This window comes from Pempheris klunzingeri, chromosome 4, assembly GCF_042242105.1.
Source record: "Pempheris klunzingeri isolate RE-2024b chromosome 4, fPemKlu1.hap1, whole genome shotgun sequence".
Classification (NCBI taxonomy): domain Eukaryota; kingdom Metazoa; phylum Chordata; class Actinopteri; order Acropomatiformes; family Pempheridae; genus Pempheris; species Pempheris klunzingeri.
The window spans coordinates 25567109-25594504 of record NC_092015.1 but is presented as its reverse complement, the minus strand read 5'-3'; the positions used below and the strand labels follow the sequence as shown (position 1 = coordinate 25594504).

Here is a 27396-nt window from a genome sequence, read left to right as displayed (position 1 = left end):
TAGTTTTCTATGCAAAAAATTTATTCGCAAATGTACATTTTTTTTCCACTTTGCAAAAGTGTCTTACATTTGTCATCTAACTAAACACGGTTAAATAATTACTGCACCAGTTTTACTCCATACAAGTACAGATAACAAACTCATGCAGCTTAGTGAGGATGAATATGCCTTCAGCTCTGTTTGGTACGTCCTTGCATATGAAAGAACTGAGAGACAAGACTCTGCCACACTGTCCGTGCACATAAAGGCCATAATGAACATGTGAAGCAATATTTTCCTTCTGTGAATATAAAAAAATAACAGCATCTTTCCGTTCCCATGTTCCTGAATTAAAAATCTACATCTGAAGCTCTGAGTTTACATTCTTTGCATCATGCGCCACCGGCAAGCAGCCATGCACTGCGTGTTATGATACGGTGTGGGCAGAAATACATGATTGAGGTCCATTTCTAGAGGTCTAAAGTGCATCATGTGCCATTCATCTCTCACTTAGTCATTCACTGGGAGCATCTGATGGCAGCAGAGGCTTGTCTCTCAGCTCTGTCACCTGTCATCAGTAAACATTTCAACACGTGCTTGCAGACAGATGGGTGGATGAAAGCCATAGATGGATGGATGGATGGATAGATGGAGGGAGAGAGGGACTGGGTGAGCCGCATCCTGCCTGGATCCACTCCTCCCATCATCTGGACACATAGAGAGGCACTCTGAGGGTCATGGCTGTCTTTGGAAGTGCCTCTGTGAGGAGGATATCTGAGGAGCGTCTCTGTATGGCAACTGAAGACAGCAGGCTGAATCTAACAGCAGCTATCATCTCCCTGTATTCTCTACACACTCTGGACTTCAATTCCAGATACAAAGACTCTTTATTGTCTCGGCTGAGGCTCACCACACTCCACTTTTCTCAGAGGCTAGAGGAATGTGTCTTTATCAGTCTGCCATCTTCTAAAATCTCCCTTTACGTCTGTAAGAGGTGAATTCAAGTTTCCCAGAGCTGGTGCTGTGGTTGCACGTTGTGTTACTGTGCAGAATCATCACAAAACTGATAAGAAACCGAGAGCAAAGTATTCATTTGAAATGGTTTCTTCTTTGGAATCCACCTTGTCAACAAATAAAGAAACAGCTCTTGTGAGTAATTTGATGGCAATTTGTTGCCTTTGTGGTAAAGTGACCTCAACCTGTTAAAGCAAAAAGCAAATTTCATGATTCAACTAGCACCATTTTGATTTAGAAATACAGTCCATAGAATGTACACGTTTGCCTGTCTGTGTGTGATTGTGTGTCAACATGTTGCCCAGCACCTCACAGAAGCACTTATTGCTACAATGAATCCAAATCCGCGCGTGTAGCGAGTGGAATAAGGCAGAGGCTCCACCTCGACCCTACTCCACCCTTTAAAAACACACTACATCTAATATTTCTGTCCTGTCTATACCTGCTCTAAACACAATTCCTCCTCCTCCGCATCGTAAGATCATACAGGGAACAAAGATTTCACACACCTGCGATCGTACTGCAAGTAAATACATCTGAAAAAAAACAACAACGAAAGATTACATATTTCAAACACACAAATGGAATTCAAAAACATAAAAAAAAACAGACCAACATGGCGAGCTGAGTGTCTTCCTGCACTTGTGACTGAGTGAAACAGTAACATAGGACCAGCACTGTCTGCAGTTTAACCCCAGAAACTGCATTACGTAACACACACATGCAGAAATGCTGCAGTGTTTTCTTGACCAACTTATCTGTGCGTCATGTGCTGATTAAACAAACCTTAACACCATACTATGTGATTCATTCTAAACTGCTACCAATACTGCTGTCTGTGGATTCTTACTCAATTAATGCCCTCAAGCTCAAGAGGAAGCAGAGATGCCATGGCCAAGGATCGTGTGTGCGTGCACAGTCCCATTAAACACTGGCTCGTGCTGTCTTAGAGACACTTTACCGAGTGAACAGCACCTCAGACAAGCCTGGACCAATCAGAGGGCGAAGGTCGTCATGGTTGTGGGGGCACACCTTCACAACACAGTCAGTTTCTGTGGGTCACTTTAAAAGCACAACACTGCCACTGAGCTTTTTTTTTTTTTGATCTAATCATCTTTCCATTGGCTGGCATCTTCTTCTTCTACTATGTGTTTTTTTTTTAAGTAGGACTGGCAGAGGCTAAACCAGTCAGTGGCAGATGTAACAACGAGAAATAAAAAAAAATGACAAGAGTAAAGAAAAGATGTGTGGAGGAGTCATTTGAGGAGATAAAATGTCCACCTCTGCTTCTTTCTCACATTAGTCTGTTTTCTCCTCAGTTCAGAGATGCAGTCGAGGGAGCGGGAGGTCTCCATAGGGCTTCAACAGGTATGTGTGTGTGTGTGAGGTTTCTCACGGTGTATAGTATGAGAGGGGGTGAAACTGGGTGTCACAGTGGTGTGCAGTCATATCTGACCACATATGATTGGCAGCAAAATGGTGTGAGTGACTGTGTGTTTATGGGGAATGTGAGGGATGAGTGAGACATCTCAGTGCAAAAGGACAGGGTGAAGGAATTTATCACACGTGTCCTCCACCGCTCTCCCCTCTCTTCTTCTCTCTGTGTTTTTAGTGTAGCTGGTCTTCTCCGGTTTTCAAAAGATCATCTATCCTTCCATTCTTCCTCCAGGTCTAGACGAAGGCCTCGGGCTTGCTGCCGTTGTTGATCTGGACATAGATCTTGGGATCCTCGTCTTGCTCGTCTCTGAGGCGCTGGAGGTGGCGGCTGTGGCACAGCAGGTAGAGGGGCAGGCAGAATCCCAGCATGCTTAGCACCAACAGGCCCACATTTACCTGAAGACAACATCGGGGTCAGACCAGTGTAATGATACAGGACTAAAAACGACTTCAGTTGTTCAAAGGTCAAAAACATTTCCCACAATACTCGCTCCTTTACATGTGTATGCTAATGTCCATATATTTGTGTCATCTTACCCAGAGAGGGTCTCCGTCCAGGGGCCCCACCATGGCCATGAAGAGAGGCTGCTGGAGCAGGGCGAACAGAGCGCTGATCAGAGACTGCATGCCTGTCAGGCTGCCAAACTGGGAGGACGGGTACCTGCATGGGACAAATGACGTGTCTCAGATGGCCAATTCAAACAGGTCTCATAACTAACTGTGATATGTTTGGAGGAGTTTGATCAATAAAGTTGAGAAGGTATACAAATTATTTATCAAGAATAAATCACATTGCCACAATCATTTCATGAGAAGAGGTAAAAACATTTTATTCCAACTTTATGGGCAACAGTGTATTTGTAGGCTGCTCATGGTTTGGTAATAATGTGTGTATGTGGGTTGGTAAATGTCTGTAATACATATGTAACACATATGCTTAAAGTTCTCGTGTTTTGTCATGCATATTGACTTAATATTTATATTTTCTCTCTTTGTTTTGTCTTTGGAGTCTAGTTAAATCATTCAGCAATCATATATGGATGTAATGTTTGTGTGTCCACATACATTTGGACAGGTAGTGTATGCAGTAAATGCTATATTCTACAGTACAGTGATACTATACAGTATCATTGTGGACTGCCAAAGATCTTTTGAACACATCACACACTTACACAGCAGCATAGAGGCCTCCGACTGCAGAGTGGATGAAGCCTCTGACTATAGTGTGCAGGATAAAGGACAAAATCTGAAGAACAGGAGAAAAGTGGAAAAAAGATTTCATTAATTACAAGGTCAGTTCACAAATGGCCCGTCCTCACTAAGAACTGGCTTTCATCTACAGTAGTATGAAAAAAAAAATACAGGAATGTTTACTTTTTACTTTCACCTATATCTATATCTTTCACCTATATTTATATATATATATATATATATATATACCTTTCCGTTGTTTTTGCACTGTCCATGAGAGCTTCTGCTTCTATTTCAATTTCGTTGTGCTTCGTGCTCACTGACAAATAAAAGAATTCTGATTCTGATTCTGATTCTGATTCTGATTCTGAATGAGACCCAGAAGTAAATAAGATGCAATGACTGCTCTGTCCAGTAGGTGTCACTAAAGCACTTAGATGTTTCTAAGTGCTTTAGTGGAGCTGCATTGAGTCTCCCTGTTTGAACATCATGTACAGCTCCGTCTCCCTCTGCAGTGTTAACTTGCTCTGTGAGAACACTGGGGGCTTCGGCGGCACATGTTGGGGAATGTGCAAAGCTTCAAAGAAATGAAAGAGTCTTCCAGCCTGTGTGTTTGTGTACCTGCAAAGTCAGGTTGGGGATGATGCAGGTGACACCAAAGCCGACCAGGAGCAGGTTGGTGAAGATGAAGGCTCTGGTGGCGTTTGTGATCTTCTGAATCTGTTTGTCGGGGCGACGTGGCTGGCCAGGCTCCCTGATGGAAGAGAAGAGAATAAAATAGGGTCAGGATTTTTTTTCCTTTTTTCACGCCTTTTCTTTTCCTTTTCCTTTTCCTTTTCTTCTGTGTTCATGTGTCATCCTCACCTTTTGACACTCTTGTCAGTATCGTCCTCACAGTCTCTGAGCTTCCAGTCCATGACATAGCCGATCACAGGAGAAGTGACCAGGCACAGAAGCTGGAGCACGCCAAAGATGGATGTGTAGACACTCACTGAGAGACAGTACAGGCACAGTTATTGTTCTGTTTCTATGCTACACTCTGAGGTTTTGAACATGAAGTGAACGGTTTGAAGAGTTAAAAGTGTGATGCACATGGAAACAAACAGATAGCTGAGGAGAACGGCTGATGACAATAGGTGGTTAGACCTTTGTAAGTTTAGCCTGAAGTCTCTTACCCACTTGCATCCTCTCCACTGCAAGAGCAGCACAAAGCCAGCGTGACAGGAAAAGAGAAAGAGCAAGAGAAAGGAAAGACAGAGGTGAGTTACCAACACACAACAAGGCGGTTTAGCTGAGCAGAGAGCAGCTGAGAGCGGGCTGTTAGATATCAGAGCAGAAAGAAAAAACACAAGTAGTCTGGAAAATAGGAAAGCGCCCAGTGCAACACAGTTAAGTCAGATGTTAAAGACAAAAAGCAACCATTCACAGAGGAAGCACCCTCCACTACACACACCTGTGCTGAGGTCTCCCTCCGTCAGGGACTCCAGGATGGTGTTCATGGCTCCCATGTAGAAGATGAGGCGCAGCTGGGTCACGCACATGGTGATAAGGCTCAGTAAGAAGATGGGACTGAAGATACTCTTCATGAAGGACTGAGCTGCAGAGGAAATGAAGGAAAAGGGCTTGTTGACATGCCATAGGCAGACAGGTAATGTTGGTACACACTTATTATTACTATCATTAGTAGTAGTAGTATTGTAAAATAAAAAGATACAGTAAAGTACAATTATTATGAATTTATTCAAATAATCTGATACCTCTGAGACCGGCACACACTGAATTTCATATTCGGTTTCTACCAGCCACAGCAACCCAGCACATAACCCGCACGATCCCTACATCTGCAGGTAGTGTACCATAACGGACTGGCGGCTGCAGGCCCAAACATGCCTGTTCCTACTCAAGAGTTTCTGACTCTTTTAGCTTTCTGAGCTCTTTTCAGAGGATGGAAAACTACAACAAAGTGCTTCCTACCCAGGGCTGTTAAGGCGGAGGGACGGTAAGAGACGGTTACCTAAATACTCCCTCTGGCCCACGGGTGCCACGGTAACACATCTTATCCTGCATGAGAAGCTGAGTGGTTGGGGGATTAAAAGGGGGTTCTAGGAAAAGTTGATCATTAATTTAAGTTGTGAATATAAATGGCCATTGGACACAGCTGCCCATATGGTGAAGCACTGGACAAACCACTGAATTGTTGGTGCACAGATGGAGCAGATGGGTTTATTACCCAGAACAACAGAAATGCATCCCAGGCTTAATTAAGGCACATTGTTTGGTTAACAGGTCATGGTATTATAATGTTTTATAATATACATTCAAGTTGCATTTCCGCCAAAAAAATACAGCATGTATGTAATTTTGGCATAAAACCTTCTCTGCCCATCACCAGTGCTGGCTCAGAATGTAGCATACATACCAACCTAGCACACGGTGTGAATGTTTCAGTACAGCTACATGATGTGTTTGTTGGTTGGTTTGTTACCGGTGTTGAAATATGTCAATATGAAACATTATGTGTTCAAATTCCAAACCTTTCAGATCACAGCAGACAGAAGGAAAAGAAACAAAAAGTAAATATTGAGTAACCTTTGCAGCTGCCATCAGATTAGAGAGGAATGAGAGGGAGAGTGTAATATGGGCCTCTATAACGCTCCTGACAGTACGAATATGTCCAGCTGTTATGAAACCAACCATGGGCATCCTGACTGCACTCACACAGTAACAGACACACACGCTCCCACCGGGTGATGCTTGGCACAATAATGCTTCTCTGGAGCCCCCTGCCAGTGTGTCACACACCTGCTGAGCGGCTTTTCTAAGAAGTTGGTCCGGACCAATTCCACGGTCCATTTGGTACCAAAGAGAACCAGAGGGGGGTAAGTAGACCCCCTAATGGGAGCCCCTGACCCCAGTGTAGGGCCAGGAGGGCCTGAGGAGGCCTGGAGGTGTAGTTAGGTTAGCTTAGTGAGGATGTAGGGCAAAGGTAAATGGGTGTTTAAGCAGTGCCATAGGGATGAAGGGGTGCTTGTGCCTAATTGCAGTGTACAGATGTAGGTCAGGGCCGGAGCTTTTGTGTGTTCAGAGCTGAGAGATGATTCCAACCAGTAAGTTTCAATTTACAGAACTGTGATTACTTGAAGTTTTGGTAGTTTTAGCAAGGCAGTCACTACTAAGGGACATCGATGGCCTCTGTCTTGTTTCTGGTAATGTGGACATTTTAAGGAAGTCTTACAAGCCACAGTTACACAAAAAGTAACACATGGTGGGTTTCAATGTTCCTTTGGCCAAAATCTTACCCTCTTAAAACCCACTCACTAGCTAGTGACCAGGTTTAGGGTTTAAATACCTGTGACACCAAAAACTACAAAGTCCCACATCCCTTAAGGACAGGCCTACGGGTCTGGAATTTTACACAGGTGTGGTTGCCAAGATGTAGAGGGTATGTAGTGATGTGTCTTATCTTTCTAATCTTTCTATTCTTGTTGTGACATGTAGCATGTGCTAGCTATTGTTATTCAAACATAACTTCTAGACAAGGACCAAAACAACCTTTTTGGAAAACTGACGTAGTTTAGTTTGTGTCTTAGCCGCATGTGAAAAAAAATGTGTAACAATTCCAAAACAGGTTGGATGTTAAGAGGCTAATCATGACTGTTTTTAGAAAAAACAACTGAGTTAAATGTGCAGTAAGTGATTTTTTGACCCCTTGTGGGAAACTAATTAAAAACACAACATTAACAATTTTTAAAAAGTTGTTGTTGTTGTTGTAAGGAAGCCAATCAGAGCTTCCTCTTAGAGAACAGCTGCAGCTGGGAACAAGGTGAGTGAGTGTAGCGTGTGTGACGGAAAACCAAACCAAATGCTTTGTAGAGGTCATGCACAGATAGATGATAACTCTCTGTGGTTTTGTCACTATAAGTGACACCTTTCACATTACACGTAATCTCACACTGTGTACAAGAACACCAGTCCTCCACAGGACTGTGGGTGTTGTCGGCAAAGCCCTTGTCTGTCATGAAGCTCTCAGACAAATCAAAGCAGCTCTCCTGCTCTGTTCATTTGCTCAACCAGCAGAGTGGCTCTTGAGATGCTCAAATGAATATTCATAAGTTGGCACAGGGGAAACAATAAATAGTGGGACTGCCTCCTCTCAAGACTGGATCTTCTAAGCACTTCTGCTGACTTATCTGTGATTTTGAAAAGCTTTCTTTTCACTGTTTGGATTTCCTCTCTCTCACAGACACACAGACAGCAGCCACAGCACGTTGGGAATTCCAGTTCTGATAATCAGATGGCATCAAAAGCCACTGAATGAAATTTGTTGAATGGGCTCGTACAGAGAGAGCACTTTTCCTTTCATTGCGCCCTTACTACAGATGCCTAATTACAGAGCATCTACTCTGTTCACACTTACTCTCCTCCTTGGCCTTGCACTTCACCTCCAGGTCGACAGTGGACAGGCACAGCTTGTTGGCCTCCTGCGTGGCCAGGTCTTTAGCCGGCTGCTGCTGCTTCATGGAGTTGCCGACGCTGAGACGACGGCCCACGGTGGTCACCTGCCGATAAAACTGCTTCCCAGTGATCTTGTGGTCGAAGCCCAGCCAGCTGAACTTGATCTTCACCCTGAAGAAACAATGAAAAGAGAGGAGAGGGTGAAAAGTGATTGTGAGCACAAAATAGAGGAAGAAGAGGGGGAAAAGAAAAAAGAAGGAAAAAAACTCCAGCAGAGACCAAGAGGAAAAGAGAAAAGACAGTAGGAAACAAAGGATCAAGGTCAGTGAGAGCAAAGCCAGCTGATATATCTGGTTTTATGGTCTTTCCTGTCTTTACTGCTCACTTACACTGGGATTTACTGTGCATGAGCATTCATGTCTATGCAGTCTTGAACATGTGTGTATGCAGTAATGCAGTGAGCTCTGTGGAGAATGCAGGCTTTCTGGGCTCAGCTGGAATCCATTTTCAGCAGGTATGACCTGAGGTTAGCTAACAGCATAACAGCGGCTGCTCAACAATGAGCGCTGGAGGCCACTGAAATGCTTACATGCCTTTGTGTGTGTGCCAGAGTGAGCGACTTACGTGAAGTCCATGTCCTCTGGGCCGGGGAAGGGCTCCAAAGGCCAGTTGACAAAGCAGTTGAGGAAGACAAGGCAGGCGCAAGCAGCCCAAACCAGCAAGATGGTGATGAAGGTGGCCCCCAGATCATAGATCACCTACAGGGAGGCAGACAGCACCCAAACAGACACATCATAATGGAGAATCAATATCCCATTCTGTGTTTTTCTCTCTAAGTTAATGTCATAGTGTCGCTTGTTGGGAGGAATCCTTATAAGATGGATGAGGACAGATGAATTCATATTTAGAAGAATAATATTCATTCAAGATTGAAGAAAGAATCAGGTGATTTCATTGAGTCAAGTGTTACCTTGATGCCCGGGAAGGTGACAGCGGAGGAGGCGTAGGATCCAATCATCAGGGCAATGAAGGTTGATCTCAGGTCTCCAAACATGTTGGGGAGCTGTGGAGACAGCACGGCACAGAGCGGACTGAGTCACTAACTTAAACACATGAACCCACAGAACCAAGCTGTGTCTCAAGGCTTAAAGGAGAAAAACAAAGCATGTAGACACACAGTCCGGTCTCTAATTTCACAGAAGGATTTTTGTCTTCAAAGCCTGTTGCTGTTACGTGGCCTGATAGTTAGTCGATGGTGGCTAATGTTAGCGAACCTTAGGTAGACATTACTGAGTAATTTTGCTGACTTTGTATCTGTTCTCTGTTTATGTGACTGTTATGTTACACTGCACTGCACAGCATGCACCGTTATCCTTTACAGATTTACTTGCATCTAGCGGTGAAGTCACAGATTACAACAAACAGACTCCCTTTCAAAGCGTGGAGGAGAAGCTACTGTGGCCGTAGAGGATTCACGCTCCCTTGCTTTTTCTTATAGTTTTATTATAGTCTTATGCATCCTTGTCTTTCAACCAGCATATTCATGCCAACTTCCACTTCAGCATAAAAATTCAAAAGGCCCTGTTTGTCCATTGTGGGCTGCTGTAGAAACATGGCAGTGGATGAGAGCCCACCCTCTAAGTAGATATAAAGAGTTCATTCTAAGATAACAGGCTGACTGTAGGTTGACTGTAGAATTGGATTTAGTTCACTACAGCAGATTAATGACTATGTTTGCTTAGTGGACATTATATAAACTAACACATCAACCTCTGTTGACATGTTTTCTTTTCCTACAGTCCACTACAACCCACAAGCAGTCCACACATTGCACCCATCCAGGCAAACATTCACCCCAGCACTCCACATTATTGACTACTGATAGGCTTGTCACCTCATAGTACACCCTGTAATGTGTACAGCGGGGTGTTTCTCGTACTGGTTTGTTCCAGTATTTGAAGTGCAGCAGAGCGAGAAAAGCCACAGAGTCTTGCATAATCACTCAACTTAAGACTAGAGCACACGCTTTTCTCAGCTATAGGCAACTTCAAACCATATGACTGTCTTCAAGAAGCCAAAAACAAAGTGCAAAAAACTGGCAACAGCGAGAGAGCAACACGTGGCTACGAGAGTTTTTAACAATGAGGAGAGGAAATTAGCGTCAGCAGCAGTGTCCATGGTGAAAGAGTGGAGGGAGTGAGCTACAAATTGAGACGTAATATTATTATGGGTCATAAATAGCAAGAGTATGCTCAGAATTCCCCTTCAGTCCCTCTCCCATTGTCCTGATCCGTCTGTCCACCCGTCCGTCCGGCTGCTGTGTACACCACAGGGTGCAGCTTGTTAAGCGGCTGCTTGAACTGTTTCACCCCATAGAGATGTCCCTCCCTGGATTAATTAGACCAAAGGTGAGCTCCAAAAATCTCTACATCCTTGACCAGACATCCAGAATAACAAGAACCCCCAATTCCCCCAGTCTTCGTTCTCTGAAGAACCCAGTTCTGACTGACAACTGCAGGGGTAAGATGGTCGCCCTTTGGCCCAGCTGGTGTAGAGGGGAGACTTGAATGACCAGCTCAGCTTGTGTCCAGCTCAGCAGACTTGATGAGGTCAGGATTAATCAAGGCCTTGCTAGCAATGTGGAGTCAACAGGTTCAGATTTCCCAACTGTTGCTCCATCACTTCCTCAGTTTATGATGATGGGAAATTTTGGATGCCTTTTGCAAGCTCTCTATTAATACTTAATGTGTTGTAGAGAACTGGGTATGCTGTACAGTAAAAAACTGTATGTAATTATTAGATACCCATTTTTTTCATTCCACACATTTTACTTCCTTGTCAAACCCTGGCGCCTCACTTCTTTCTAAGTCCACACTGACAGATTTGTTTCATTTTCAAATTTGTAGTCTTCAGCCCCAAACAACATGGACTCAAGTGACATCACTTGAGGCAGTTTATCAGAATATAAAAATTAAAACAAGTTGTACAAATTTAACAATTCGTAGCCAGGTTGATCAGTTGTTTTTAACATGTTGTGGAGAGAGTGTTGCAGTTTCCAAGGGGAAGATTCAGAGAAAATATCAATAACCCTAGGGAGGGGGTTGCTTTCTTATAAAGTGGAACATAACACATTTCGTCTTTAGATTTCAGATATTCAGTGCAAGTATGACGGAATAAGGCCTCTGCAGTGTCCAGGAGTCAGGCCCTATCCTCTCTGTCATTCACCTGCCTCTCTGCCTCCACCTAGCTTGCTTATTCACTCTGGGAACAGCTTCAGTTGGAAGCAGCGCTGTTGCCCCTGGCGATATTTTCTGAAAAGCACACTGGTGACTGGGAGAAAATAACAAAATCACATGAACGAACAGTGCAGTGCCAGAGCCAAAACCTCAAACCATCTGTGTATACATCAGCATGTCCAAACCAGAGTAAAAACCGCATCTCATCCTTGTGATGCTACAAGCTACGTCACACCGGGAGCTTCTCTGGGTTACCAGGTCTGAATCACAGTCAGCTGCTGAGACCACTGTTTCCCAAAAACATGTCACAAACCGGTTTTGGTCTGCCAATCATGAAAGAAGAAGTAGGAATTAATGGCTTCAGAAGCGTGACGGTAGAGTCAGTGAGTGTGCTGATGGGAGGAGGAGGAGCTGTCAGGCTTGACAAGGGGCAGATAACAGCGAGTTGTAGCTGGAGTCAATAACACATCAGTCAGCAAACAGGTGAGTTTGTGACTGGCAAACACCTGAGGACAAAAACTCTGCTGTGGCTTCAAGCTAACAACAAGCAACTCAAAGAAACACTCAGGTATAATTCTGAGTTACAACTGTTTGCTATTTATATCCACTACTCCATCTACTCCAGTATATTTCAGAGTGAAATACTGTATGTTTTACCCCACTACAATCATTTGACAGCTTTATTTACTTTGCAGATTGAGATTAACAACACAAAATGTAACCAACAAATAAATTATGTATTATAGATTATAGATTAAGATAAGACTGTATTGATTGTGAGCCGAAATTCACAAGCTACCCAGCAACATTTCCATTCCTCAAGCCACGATGCCAGCTAAAAATATCAGGGTGTTATTAAAATGTGAATTCCTGTAAGGTTAAAACGAAAGATTTTCCCTCCATTTTCTAATAATCACAGGAACATATTGCCTGTATTGGCTGCGTGTGTGATTACAGTTTAATTCCCAGTACTTGCTCTGGAAAAGTCACCTTGTTCCTTCACATACCCTCTTCTACTTCATTAAATATAACCTGTACTAATCACCTGACGACTAGTCTAATCTCAATGACATTTAAAATGTAAGAATTGGTGTGTTTAGTTCCAGGGAATATGGTGAAAGAAAAGACTGAATGCAGCAGTCATGTGTGTAGATACGTCTTTATAATAACAACATCCATTTATTTGTTGTTGCTTCTTTCCTGAATGGCTCTTTTGTGAGCTCTGTGGTCACAGTGTATCCAGGCAGAGAGGCAGGGTACACACACAGATGGGCTTGGTGTTTGGACAACCACTAAAGGTCTATATCAGCTTCAGGACAGTCACCTTGAGATAGGAGATCAGGGTTTGGTGGCAGGGTTCAGTCTGAGGCAGGTGCAGGTGCAGATGCAGAATCTTTTTTGCGAGGGGGATGAGGTTATAGGCGTTCATTAACAAGTGGATCTATTCTTGTCAGCGTTTTGTTTGATCAGTATCTGGGAAACTGAGTATTTAACAAAAGCACCACTGTTTGGCATGACTCATCATGACATTTTGTTTAATATTATGGGTTAACTTGCATGTGTGCAGGAGGCCAGACTGAACTGTTACCTGAACAGAACAAGAAAAATACAATCGCTGAAAATTAAATTATTCATTAGACATTTAAAAACACCTCAACAGCTGTTAATATGTTTTTAAATGTCAGCATGCTAATGTTTGACATTAGCATTTAGCTCAAAGCATCACTGTGCCTGAGTATAGCCTCACAGAGCTGCTAGCTTGTTAATACTGCAAAACATGTTTTTAACATCTTTTTCCTTCCAGACACCACATGAGCCTGTTGACACCCGTGATTCGATCTTGTTTGGGTGAGAGCACTGAATGTTATCAGTGCTAGGAAGGACATGGATGCTGTGTACACTGTACACCATGTGACCCATTTATATATAAGGAGTCTTTTGTTTGTTGAAGATGTTTCTTCATTGAGATCTTTTCGACACTCGAGGTCCGACTGGTTTAAACGTTTGTGTTTTCATTGGGTACAGATCCTGAATGTAACATGTATTCAACAGGGTGTAAGATAGAGCTGGAGTCATAGAAAGACTCTGATTTATCTGTTGCACTTTTTTGTGAATGAACTGAAATCTTAATGTCTTGCTAGCCAGTGTAGAGACTTCCTTAGTTTAGTTTCCATGGTGACTGCAAACATTTTGGCCATCCTGCACTTTTGCACATATTTTGTCGGTCATGGTAAGAGTGTGTGCTGATTGTTGAAAATGGAAAAGGCAGAAACTGTGACACAAAGAGGCCTAGGAAGTGAGAAAACATGCTGAGCCGGCGGCGAGGTGGGGGTGGAGGGGACTGGGCAGAGCCGTTTGAGAGGAAAGAACAGAGAAATGAAAGAAGGAAGAGGGTTTGCTGCAGCAAGTGGAAACTTCAGCTGCCTGCTGCTGGACTACTGAGAACCAGCTCTGACCGGTCCGGTCCTGTCCTGACGCACAGGATAGCACTCCATCCATCATAAAGAGAAGCCAAGTGGGCTGTAAGATTAGCAAACACCAGCTGACGAACACCAGACTGCATACCTCACTTGACATGACGTCATTTTTTACATCCCCTAATAGTCCAATATTTCTTAAAGCTGAGCTAGAAGTACTTTGGACTAAAACCAGTTGACTTTCATGCCAAAAATGAAAAAAAAAAAAAAGCAGATGAGCGTATAAGGTTCCTGGAAGGGTGGAGATGTCTCTGGATCTGTGCTAAATGTCTGGATTTACAGTCATTCCAGCAGCACAAAAACCCTAAAAAATGAAAAGAAATTCACACCACAACACAAAGCCACATCCACACGGGCCTGATATCAGTGACTGCTGCTCTGTCTGGCAAGCACACTTCTCAAATTACTGAGCAACTCTTGACCTTTGGCAGATATCCATTTTTTTCCCCACATCTCCCTTTATTTTATGTGGTCACGTGCAGTAAACAGAGCATTCACTGTACTTCCTCCATCTCACCCTGCTCTGGTAAAAATAGTCCCCAGACTGATCTTGCTGCCTTAATGTTTTCATCCCTTCACTCAGTGGAAGAATTACTGTGTGTGCGCTTCATAAAATTTCCACCTTTTCCACAAGAAGTCACTCCTTGTTTCTCCCTCAGCCCCACTTACAAGTTTTAAATGGGACAAAAAGTCCAGAACATTTAGATTTTTCACCTAAAAATCACATCAATGGCCAGTTTGTCGACTGTTCCCAGGTGGAACAAATGGATTGGGAATAGAGGAAATACACATTACAAGCCATCAGACAGATAATAGATTAGGGCAGCGAGCAGAGCTTCAGACCAGGAGACCAAACCCAGGAGGCAGAGGGGCTCCAACACGTGCCGCGAACAAGAACAAGAGGAGGTGCTCGATGTTGGTCTATGGGCGTGGATAAGTGCATATGTGCATGTAGAAGAGGTCTGTTCGGGAAGGAGAGCCTCGTGAAGCTGTTTACAAGCACAGAATGGGAGGAATGAAGTGTGGAGAGGGAATGAATCCCCCCGCCTCCTCCTCCTCCACATCTCAGCGTCACTCCCTGTTTCCCATTGCTGGGATACTGAGTGCTGGGTGTGCATCCACAGGAGAGAAGGAGGAAGAGGTAAAGAGAAGAAATAACCAAACAGGAGTGTTTGAGCTCATTTAAGGCATCAAGAAAGTCTAGTGGATGAAAGAACTCCCTGGTTCTAGTCCCTAATGACTAAAACACACACACACACACACACACACACTGGGTTGAACTGGCTTGGTCACCCTGACCTGAGGAGTATCAATGACCTGTGATGCCTGAGCTGCTGCGTCAGAGCTTTTTACTACTTCAGAAATAAAGGTTACAGCTTTCTCAAAATAGTCACCCAGACATTCATGACAGGACAGGGAGCAGGAAGACCCACCACACACACACACAGATGTCACCAGGTTACATTTAAGACTTTTAAGAGCTTTTTAATACCATGTAGTATGCAGGGACAATAAGGCCTAGACTTATTTACTATTATAAACCTTCTAAGGCCTTCTATTGTGGAAGCTAAATTCAGTCCTTCTCAGACTTTCCAAGACCTGCATTTACCTTGAAATGCACAACATAGACACACACACGCAATAGCTATGGTCTCTGACAATGGTCTTACATTACGGACACAACATAGACTTAGAACCTTAACAACTGACCCGGTAATCCACTTTTTCCAAACTGGAGCCACAGCTTTTGTCCCCATTCTGACAAACCATCCCCAGTTAACTGAGCTTCAGTGTGAAATGTGTGAAAATAACAGAAACACAGACACACACACACATCGAGGCAGCAGTGAAAACAAAATATTTGTCAAGGCATGCAGGGAGCTGTAACTCAGTCTACTGTAGGTTAGAGGCACTCCACAGCTAAAACAACATACACACACACACACACACACAGTAACATACAGTACATACATTACTGCTGCATGCACACGAGACAGTTTCGACAGTTTGTGTGCAGGTCTGGCCTTGCTGAGGGGGAGCAGCTGAAACTGGAGAAGACAAAAACAACCAGGCTGAGACCAAAGACTGGGGGGGTTGCGGTGGGATGAAACCAGCTGAACCAGTGTGTGTGTGTGTGTGTGTGTGTGTGTGTATTCCTGTGTGTGTGTGTGTGTGAGTCAGGGTCCCAGTAGACAGCCTGTATAGGAAACAGTGTAACATGGGTGGAGAGATGCATGCAAACACACCCACCCACCTACCCACACCCACCCACCCACACACACACACAGTTCCCCCTGTCACTGCTTCCTGTTTGTCTCTTCTGCGACAGCCTGTCTCAGGTCTCCGTGTGTTTGCTGGTGATAAACAGATTCTTCAGGCTGCGAGCAACATTGTTGCAGAGACACGTCTACCTTACATTAACAAAGTAACACACACACTGAACAACCCACTGCTGGTGTAGTCTGTTCACATGTTTATCATAGAAAATGTGTCAGACCTCATTTCCTTGAAGAACAGACATCAGTCCAACCAAAACATCTCCGCTAGAAAAATCTCACCTTCAATACATACTCTACTGTGCTGTTAGAGCCATCACACATCTTTTAACATACACACACACACTCAGATCCATGTGTTCTTGTGTGAATGAAATAATAATGAGGAGGGGTCTTTTTTTGGCTCCCAGCCAGAGCAGCAGAGCAGCAGTGAATAATAGATTACTGAGGCAGACTCGCTCTCTTCTAACCACTCTCCCTCTGTGTCTCTCGCTCTCTCACGTGGCCTCTCCTGTGATACAGCACTTTCTCTGACGGATGAGATCACCCTGACCACTGGCCTTCCTCATCCCCACTGCCTCCTTCTTCGGTCGTCCGCACATCACTGCTCATCCTTTTCTCCCAGTGGTCTCCTATCAGCGGCTCAGCTGTCTGTCTCTGTCGTCCATCTTCTCAAACGTTCCCTCTCTCTGACGCTTCCCTCTCTCTATCCACTGACCCTCCTGTTTTCTCCTCTCTCCATCAGTGTCTGATGCCATCACTTCAAAGCACTCTAATCCACTCTTCTGCCTCTCTCTCTATTCGTCTTTTGCCTTTCAAAATCTCCCCATCTGCTCTTCCTTATTTCAGTTCCCCTGTTATTGTGCTATTATGGATTGCTGATATTGACATTTTATCAGGTTTTCTACGTTTAATTGTGGATGTTTCTTCTCTTTCTTTTGACTTGTCAGATGCTAGATAAACTACCTGCAAACCTCAATAAAATGTTTGTGTCATAAGAGAAAAGTGGTACCCAGGAATGTATTTATAGCAAGCAGCTGTGAAAAAGCTTGGCTTTCCTACTCACCGTCAGAGAAGTGAAGGTCATACACATCCCTCCAAACCCATTCATTGCCAAAGCGAAGAAGATCAGGATGGACAGATCTGCGGGAGAAAAAGCAGATTGATGACGCAGACAGATGTGGTTACTCTGCTGACACAAGGTAACTCCCACACATCCCATCTGATCGAGTTAAGTGTCACCGCTGCATCATTACACTGTGTGTAAATGTTCCGCACAATGTGGCTCACCTACAAAAGTGTCGTGATTGAGAGCACTGTGTGAGGCCCCAGAGGGAACATATGGTGCTGTTAAAGTGATGCATGTGCAGTGACGTGAGTAGGGACACTTACTGTTGGGATCACTGGCACCGTAGGCGATGAGGAGGCAGGAAAAAGCAAAGCAGGCACTGGGAACACAGAGAAAGCAACGGGAATGAAAACTGCAATAAATGAACCATAAAGATCATAGCTTAGATTTTCCTGCTCGAGCCTCACCTGCCCAGAAGGCGTAGCTTCCGTGGACCATATTTGTCCATGACGATGCCCATGGGCAGGGTGATGGCAGACAGCAGGAAGGAGCCCACAGTGAAGGCCAGGTTCAGCATCTCGTCCTGGTCTTTGCAGATGGGCCAGCCATTCATCTCCAGGTACTCCTCAGAATCAGGCAGCTCAGACGTAAGCGTGTTGGAGAGGTTGAGGCTGGAGCTGTTTTCTGGATTGTGAGAAAACGAGAGAGGAAGACTTCAGATTTGGACTGTCAGATAAGGAAGTGCTGTTTTTCTCTTTTTGTTTGTCCGCAGGATTACAGAAAAACTACTGGCCCAATTTTCATGAAGCTTTGTGGAAGGGCAGCATGGGCCAAGGAAGAACTCATTCAATTTTGGAGCAGATCAGACTCTCAAATAACCAATTAATAGCGGATCTGGACCGTTGGCCATGGCATAGGTCGGCGCTCTCCAGGTGTCCCTTCTTATCTTAACTGTTACTGTCTATTAATCAATTGTCAATTGATTAATTTGATCAATTTGTCACAAACTACATGTCCATATCAAACATTAGTCTCCCTTTGAAAAAACGAAAGTGTGTTTATATATGACTTACTGGAGCTTTAAATCAAGCTGCGGATGACTATTATGCTGCACAAACGTGATCAGTGTCTCCTTACAGGAAAATTAGGATTGTTTTAGAAAACCAGAATAGAAGCTGCTGACTTGCCATCTGAAATAAATAACTCCTTGGTATTTTGAGGGAGCTACCTTCTAATCTTGCTCTTTAAGATCTGAGCTTCGAACATTTGCACACACCCCCTGCCCCCCCTCACAGCTGAGCTGCTGATCGACAAGCCAGGAAACTCACTAAAAGGTCAAGTAAACAAGCTGGTAAGAAAACAACACAATACAGGAGCCAGGAATAGTCACAGCTGAACCCCCGCATGGTGGAGGGGAACTCTCTGAAATAGTTTCACTCCTGCTGAATCACTGGTAAACACAGTCCACTGGGTTCATGTGGAGTCTATTTCTGTCTATCTGCTCTGATGGACTGTTGCCTCTGTTGAGGCTCTGATGGGATCAACAGACAGACAGGTACAGACAGACAGACGGCTGAAGCAGGAAAACTATTTCTCGCTCACCTTGACTTGTTTTTGGTCTAACTGCCAGGATGACAAAAGAGACGGACTCAGCAGTTACCACATGTTTGAAGTGTGAAGGAGGGAGGGACGTATAAAGGACTTAGTCATCAGAGTGTTTTCTTCGGTTCAGTCCTGGGGGCAGGTTGTCAACAGCAGCTAAAGCCTCAGCTGTGTCTGATAAACAGAGCGGCTCAAAATCTGCTTTCCCACTATGTTCCTAAAGGGGTGTGTGATGTTGATTTCTGCTTCTGTTGAGCCAGCTTAAGGTAAAAGGAGGGACGGAGGGGGAGCTGAGGCTGGACTCTGGGCCAGAGGGAGAATTTAGAGAAACAACAGGACGCTATTATGTCACATGAAATGCATCCTGGTGCAGCGAACTGGCCTGTGCACCGTGAGGATGTAAGTAGGTGAAAGGTAAGGTCGCTTAACGAACATCTGATGACTGCAATGTTGTTTAGATGCTGGTGCATAAATTCACTGATGGAGTTTAGTAAGAGTCAGTCACCTTTAAGAGGACAGATTTTATCTATAGATCAATCAATAGAATATTAGCTTACAAAGCAAGGTCCATTTATTAGTACTACTAAGTACTACTTTAGCAGTACAACAACAAACTCCATAGGAGTTCATGTGACACGCTCAGAAGCTCCAGAACATCTACTAGATGGTAGCCTGGGGAGCAGACAGATCTGCAGCTCATATTTTATTTGTTCTGGCAGATCTGTCTGGTCTCACTCCCGTTCAGACAGATTCGCAGCCGGCCTGGCCCGGGTCGACCAATCACAATCAATTATCTAATTCTGGCTGACAGAGAAGTGCTGTTGAGGCATTTAAGTTAACAATCAAGATGGCTGCCGCAGTTGAAGCCACTATTGGTCAGTAATAAACAAAGTTGAGGATATATTTTCTCTAAAAGAGGAACAAAGGAGTACTTCCACAGGATTGGGTAAATGTTTAATTTACGATCAGCACTATGTCACGTTTCGTTGCTCAAACTGGTTGTAGGTGGGTTTGGTGGGTGCGTGTTGACAATGCCCCCTGGAAATCGCAAATGAACTAAGAGGGTCCAGAGTAATTCACATTTGGTCTGGCAATGCCAGGCTAAATAAATGGACCTTTAGGGAAGATTTTGTCAATTGCTGTTTCTAAGATCACAAAGGAGCTTTCGATCTCAAGGAGGTCGTCTCTGGGAAAACCTCCTGATGGCACCAGAGTGGGTTAATCCTCTGAAGATCAGGGATGTCTTTATACCAAATTTATACCATGCCAATCCATTTCACAACTGTCAGCATATTTCCTTTTGGAACATAGTGGTTGTAGCGTCACTAAAGACTCGTACGGGCTTCAGTATCATGTTTCAGACGCCCTGTGTGATCAGACCTTTCTGTCAGTGTGGAGATAATGTGCTCTCCCTCTCAGGCTGCCGTCAGAGGTGTGTTGCAGCATTAAGTGCTGACTGTGGGACTAACAGGGGGGTAGCAGCATCGGTCCCCCAGCAGCCCCGTCTGCTGACTAATCAAATAGCCGCTGCAAACTTGAGTCAATACGGGGAGAGTCCCGACCACACACACACACACACATACAGAGAGGCATTTGCCTGAAGGCTATAACGGCTGACTTGATCCTCTGTGAAAAGTTGCTCCTGATGAATCACACTGTGTTCACTGTATAGGTGCTGTCCTTCAAAGGGTGTTCCTCCCTCTTGTCAACACTTCTTTCTCGCTTGTTTTCATGTCACTCCCTTCCCTTCTATCAGCGTCACCTATACATACAGCTCCTACACTCAGTTGGTTTAATGATTACTAGATGAACTAACGGCTTTGTTTCCTTGCCCTCAGAGTTGCCCCTTTATTAACCTGTAGATAACTCTCTGATTATCAGCATGTTAAAATAAGAGACTGACACAAGAGTCCAGAGGACTTTAGGAGGAATCCTACAGTACATAAAGCTCATCCAAGTAATAGTGGCCATGAACAAACAATTAGCCAACACTGATCTGTCAGATAGAGACTGTCTGTGTCTATGTGTTAGAGGCTGCTTACATAAGGACACAGTCATTATATACTGTGTGAGTCAAGTGATTGTTAGGTCGTGTCTGACAGCCTCAGAGCAACAAGAACCGTGAAAGAAGTGTGTTGATGGGTCAAGCCGTGACACAAAGGAAGGAAGGAAGGAATGCACATCTTTCTCTTTCCACTGCGTGACAAACACACACCCATACACACACTTCACACCACCAGAGCAACGGCAACCTGACCGTGGGAGAGCAGGCTGTGCCGATGAACAAAAACAGAGTTTGACTAAAAAGAGGAAGAACGTGTTCCTCAAAGCGTAGAAACTGAGCACTGTCAGGGGAGGATTGATCGTGTGTGCAACAAATCAAACGAACAGCAAATTCAAACAGGGTGTGCTCATATGTGGAAAAAAGTTGGAAAAAGACTTTTGTGGCTCAGAACATCTATAACAAGGAGCAGTGGGGCTGTTCAGAGGGTTGTGGTGGAGGAGAACTATGGATTTTATCCCCCACCCCTTACATTAAAGTCTCATTAGAATGGGATCTCACGGATCTCATGGAGGAGGCATATAGAGGCGACCAGGAACATATGGGGATGTGGGTATTGTTTTAAATGTCAGTCCTTCCTCTAATCTGACTCAATTCAGGATGAACCTAAAATGCATTCTAACCTTTCCAGGTGAACTTAATGTGACCTTCTCTAAACGTTTGAATGCACATGTCCAACTGTTCAGTGTTTCAGTACTTTTTGCACCAGCTGCTGTTCTCTAACAAGAAGCTTAACAGCAACATTCACAACAGGTTTGATCCATGAATCGACCAATACATTTCCTGCTTCAGTTAGAATTGGTATTTAAACAGTCCTCCTCATCATGCTGTTCACATTCTGACATCATGAGACCAAGACGACACCTAACAATTGATCAGCAGCACCTCAACACTGGAGGCTTCAAACAGGAAGTCCTCAGACGGAGGTGTCCACTGAGCTTAGAGGGTCACAGAGTGTCATCAGGAGGTTGTAAAAGAGATACAGAGACTGGAAGAGTCACAGAAAGGAGAGGAGTGGACGTCCTTTGGCCACATCCCAATTTATTGAGACACTGAACATTTTTGTTGTGGTATACCTACCACTGTTGTTAGATTTTCTACAAATAAATTGTTTAAGATGAAGAAATGACCATTGCATGCTTCTACTTAAATGCCCTACTTTCATGATATAATATCACTGTAGCATTCACTTTTTACATTTTCCATATATTTCACCTGAAAGTCGAATATCCCTAACTTTTTGTGAGTAGTGTATGTTTGGGCCCAAAGGGCTTCAGTAGCGTGGTGTGGTTCCACTGTTTGCCACGTTCTCTACAGTGTCAAAATTATAAACCTCATAATGAGTGCAGACGTCTCCTTTGCACACTGGAAGTAGGACAATGCTGCATGTTTGCACACATTTTGCCTTGGGGATAGATAAACACACCAGCTGCCCTGGGAAAACACAAAAACTGAGTGTGTTGCACTGTGAAATGGCTGCATTTCTCATAACATTCATATTTTTAGTGTGTCTGCTCATTAATCAATTTTAGTGCACTGTTTTCAGTTTGTATCAGCCAGGTTGTATAATGAACATGTTTGTGTCTGAATCGCTTTTTTAGTCTCTTTAATCTTTCAAGATTAGGATTTGTTGAATGGAGTTCACCCTGTTGCGTGTGAGATGTGTTGGTGATCTCAATCATGGAGGGGTCTTAACAATGAAGGAGGTAGTAAGATAATTCAGAAATATAATCACAGGCTGCTCAGTATCCTCGGGAGGCCATGGATAAATCGTGATATCAGCAGTAACTGAAAATCTTAAATAAATGTTTTATTACTTATGTAGTTTGCTGTTGATGTGCTCAGTTCAGCTGACCCTGTACTTGCCCCCAGTCAGGTGAGGCTGAGACGGTAAAAGGCTTCAGTAACTGTTAAGAGCAGGAAAGAGTGGGCAGCTTGCTGTGAGGGTGTATTAGATGCTTTGTTCTTTAGTTTTGTTAAATATCCTAGGTTTTGTTTGTTTTAGTAAACTTTTTGTTAATAAAACTCACTTTTGCGTCCACTCAGCCTGCTTTTGGAACATCCCTTCATAAGTGTGTGGTGCCTTGCAACACCATCTGCCCTGCATAGATGAGGTGGCAGTGCCACATGTGCCTTTTTGAGCTGATTTCAGACTTCTCAGGCCTACTTGCAAACTGCGGATTCAAGGTGGAGCTGTGTAGTGACTGTGGAAAGAGGTAATGCGATGGCAAAGATACCAAAACCAACCAGATAAAATGAAAGAAACAGCAGATTAAATATGATTACACATCAACTGATTGAGCGAGAAATTAGCAGCATCTAAAAGCAGTTAACACAGACTTACAGAGACAGTGCTCTCAGACAGGGTCATGTGACCATTAAAAAGGCTTCATATACACAAATTAACCCAGCCAGGCTTTCATCACTGCTCCTTTGTCAGATACAAAGACAAACCGGGACACAATCGGGGGATCAAAGAGACAAAGTCAGACAACAGCCTGTATGAAAATCACCATGAATGAGAACGAAGGGATGAACGGTTTCATTCACACATCGATCTGCTGCCTGGCAATGGAGACTCCTACAAATCCCAGCAATGATGAATGTGATGACGAAGTGTTGTTTTGGTGTGTTGCTGCTGTATTTCATGTGTCCACCGTTGCTGCCATGAGAATAAGCGGTTACCACAGTCCTCGTCTGATTAGAGCTTCCAAGTCGAAGCAATTTTGTGTCATAAAAACACAAACTAACAATGGCCGGCTGAGTGCAGCGGTTCCCTGCATCGCCTTTGATCATAGAGCGCCAAGGACAGAATAAAATAACCTAATCTGATCCGCCTGCTGGCTTGTTGTGCAGGAGCACAGCAGCCGCTTTGAAGCTTGTTCAGAGGCTGCCGGACGCTGGCATATTGACTTGTTTTCAATGAGGAAATCCCAGCTGTTGGATCAATAGGCATCGCGTGTGTTTGCTAATATGCAAGTAGCTGCTTCTCTCAAAGGTCGCTGTCCTCGCTGCAAAATATTGCTTCAGTGATGTAGAATACAGAGAGACTGAGGCTGTTTGTAATGTGAAACCTGAGCACTTCCTGACAAAGCCTTGTGCATGCTTGTTTGAATTTCTTAAATCTCCATAATTTCACCACACCCGCTCAGCAAAAAGACCCCCAGTGATGAGTCAATCAGTCTGGTGAAAGCCCATTCAAATTCTGATTAAATCCAAAAAGCCCTGAAAGTGGCTGTTTTTGTAAAATACCGGAGGCAAACAGGACCGTTAGCACTTCAGATGAGCTACATGTTGCTTCTGTGCATGACAAACAGCAGCAGTGGTTAAAGGAGGGGTAACAGTGTGAATGAGTTTCTATCACCATCAACCAAAATACATGTAATTTATCTCTGGTTTATCTCAGAGTCATTCGTGGTGGTTCAATCTCTGGCTCCTCCAGGCTGCACGTCAAAGTGTTCCCGGGGAAGACACTGAACCCCAAGCTGGTAGCAGTTAGGTTTCTCCTGTTTGGACGATGTGTGAGTGAGTGAATGTGAATGTAGCGTTAAAGCGCTTTAAAAGGTTAAAAGGTTTAGAAAGGTGCCTTACAAGAACAATCCATTCACCATAACATAAAATAAGTTCTTCTCAATGGTGGCAGAAGTATTTAGATCCTTATTTAAAGCTACAATCTGGAAGATCTCCATTTTTCTTCACTTTGATGGCACCTATAGTGACAAGCAGTAATTGCAGGTGTGTTTTTGGACCTCACTCTACCGTTCTCACTGGCGGTTCAGACTGTTTGTCAGAATTTGTTTCTTTTTCTTTGGATTTGCATTTGCTTTTGACATTTCTTTGTTTTGTTTCTGTGTTGGGTCATAGTAACGGACAGACCGGAGAAAACAGTGCACCACTGTGGGACCAACCACTGCTGGGTGATGCAAGCTGATGTGATTTGTGGTGTCGATTAGAAACCCAGTTCATGATACCAAAGAACACTGCAAATGTGCAGGCTTTCATCAGTGGGTCATTTGCTCAGTCAGCATTGTGTTAATCACTAATCAGGAGATACATAGTGACTTTAATTTAGATAGAGACATTTATTTAGCTGAAAATCTTAAAGATTATTACTTTAAAGGGGAATTACTGTGTCTCCAGGTTTTGGGGTACCCTCCAATGTTACTGCACATATGAAAAAAAAAGTTGTATAAGGCCTTTAGTGTATGATTTGCCTCAAGTGATGTCACTCAGGTCAGCGTAGGTTGGGTCTGACAGCTACAGGTTAGAAGAAATCTGCTGGCATGCAATTACAAAGAAGTGACTTTACCTCTGACCTCTACAGTCACAGCTCAAGTCTACTGGAGGCTCAAGGCTGCATCAGCCGTTACTAGCATAACACACCCAAATATCCAAAAGTACTGGCATTAGAGATGCAATGTGGGTAATGTAGGCGTCGTGTAAGGTAGGAGGAAAAATTGGTGGAATTTAATAAGGTACATCTCTGGTTCTGCTGCTTGGATGTTTAAACTTCATGGGGGCTGGGCCCATCCAATGGGTCACCAAACAAATCTGAGGGGTCATGAGATGATCATGGGGTTAAATAAAGTTGGAGAAAAAAAGTTCTTTGATTTATCTAAAGTTTTTGGACTTTTCTCTAATCTTTTTGTAGAATATTGGTTAACTGTAGCTCTCTGAGTTTTCATTGTTTAAATGAAGCCACTTGAAAAGTTTGGAGGGGAACTGTCTCTTTGGTCGAGCTCATGCGACATGGAGCCCCTGAGTATATATTGGAGGCCGCTGCCATAACAATGGAGTGTACTTTATAAGCATATCATATTCGTCTTTTTATGTCAAATCTTAATCTGAAATGTGACTAAAGCAAATAAATATAGTGGAGTAAAGTACCTTCAGATTGTACTTCAGTACAATACCTAAGTAAATGTTACTGTACAGTTCAGGAGTTCTGCAGCCTCCCTCATCCAAAAAATGTCCGACCCCCTCTCTGTTAAATATGATGACCCATATAAAGCAGACTCACCTGGGCCTTTGCACAGGTAGGAGTAGAAGCCCTCGGACTTGAGCATGATGAGCAGGGATCCCCAGCCCAGCAGTACCGCAGAGAACAGCAGGTTCTCAATCACTGCTGTCACCGCCATCCACCAGCGGCGGGAGAAAGCCGTGGCCAGGGTGGGAGCCATCTCAGCGGGGTCGGAGGATGCACTTCACTGGCCTGACTGGAGGTGAGGGAGGCTGCTGGAGCCTGGGAGACAAGACAGGAGGGGGGGGTAGCATTAAGGAGATGATCGTGACACCACAGGTTCAAAGATTGTAACACTTAGAATGAGTGGTAACTATCACAGATATGATCACAAACTGTACACTGAGAGTGATTTCAAACTGGAGCCAGACTCCTTGTGTGTGTTCACATATGTGGCCAATAAAGTCGATTCTGATTCTCAGATGCTTGATTTCACATTTCAGTGTTTGACTTGGTCCTGAATCATGTACATTTCTTTGTTCTAGCTGCTGATGATGATGATGGTGGTGATGATGGTGATCTAGACTCCCACAAACAGAAAACAGCTGAGGCCTTTGAAGTGCGTAAATCCCTCCTGTAATTAATAAAACCTCCCGCCCCCTGACATTTCTGATTGGCTCGCAGGCTCGGCACGTCTTCTCCTATTGGCTTCTAGTGACATAGCTCGTGCAGCAGCTACACGTGAGGTTGATGTTGTATTCATGTCCTGTGGGAGAATGCAGAAGCGTGGCTCTTCTATTTCCAGCAAATGCTGTCTCTGTTGGGTTTTTACATTCAAAATTAAACTCGGAGGTTTGATTTTGGAGTTTGATGCTAGAACCTAAATCCATTAATATCAACCCTTAGCATTCCACATTTCCCAGTCAACAAATCACAGATTAGACAAATGACTGTACTTTACCTAAATTTAGTGGTAAAAACACCTCAACGGGACACGACCACTGACTAATATTTAGTCGTTTGTATGAAAACACAAACGGAGATGAACAGCTGTGTTGGTGGACGTGTGTTGAGTATGAGAAGGAAAAAACACGTCAAAACAGATGCGTGTTTACAGAAAACTCACCGCACGTGAACGCGGCGCGAGCTCCAGCCGGTTCGAACCAGCGCGGCGCGAGACTCGGTTTAATCTGGCTGCTAGAGCGCGCGTGCTGTCCGCTGCTCATCGGTAATCAGACCGATGATGAGAACCAGGAAAACACCTCAGCCCGGTGAGGGCGCGAGGACGCTGTCTGATTGTCGTATAATAACTTTCTTTAGCGAAAAAATGATGAATTAAACAAGCCACTGATAATTAATTGAGGAATTATGTGTTATTTTATTTATTGTTATGTGGGAAATGTGGTCTTCTTGAGTCCACACACACACACACACACACACACACACGCAGACTTGACCTGACATGAATCCATAATAGAAATGATGAATAAGAAATGATTTCCTTCTGTGTCCTGGCTGCTGGACACAGGCATCACTCATGGCTACTGTTCAGTCGGGCTCTCTGTTTCTGTCTGAACTTGCTGCCACTCATCGCCTCGAGCAGAGCACGGTGACCAATAACAAGGACAAATGATGACG

General features: G+C 44.0%; 1 protein-coding gene across 1 annotated transcript in view; it reads right to left on the bottom strand.

The window, feature by feature from the left end:
- LOC139200011 (large neutral amino acids transporter small subunit 4-like) overlaps positions 1-27396 on the bottom strand; it is a 28774-nt gene continuing 1378 nt past the window's right edge. Inside the window, exons 2-14 of the mRNA XM_070829240.1 lie at positions 25819-26040; positions 17602-17818; positions 17458-17513; positions 17132-17208; positions 9047-9139; positions 8701-8834; positions 8039-8247; positions 5075-5218; positions 4486-4612; positions 4243-4375; positions 3603-3676; positions 2968-3091; positions 1-2826 (exon numbers count right to left, since the gene is read on the bottom strand). Coding sequence (XP_070685341.1) covers positions 2665-2826; positions 2968-3091; positions 3603-3676; positions 4243-4375; positions 4486-4612; positions 5075-5218; positions 8039-8247; positions 8701-8834; positions 9047-9139; positions 17132-17208; positions 17458-17513; positions 17602-17818; positions 25819-25978 — 1710 coding nt within the window. The 5' untranslated portion in view covers positions 25979-26040 and the 3' untranslated portion in view covers positions 1-2664. The remainder of the gene's footprint in view (positions 2827-2967; positions 3092-3602; positions 3677-4242; positions 4376-4485; positions 4613-5074; positions 5219-8038; positions 8248-8700; positions 8835-9046; positions 9140-17131; positions 17209-17457; positions 17514-17601; positions 17819-25818; positions 26041-27396) is intronic.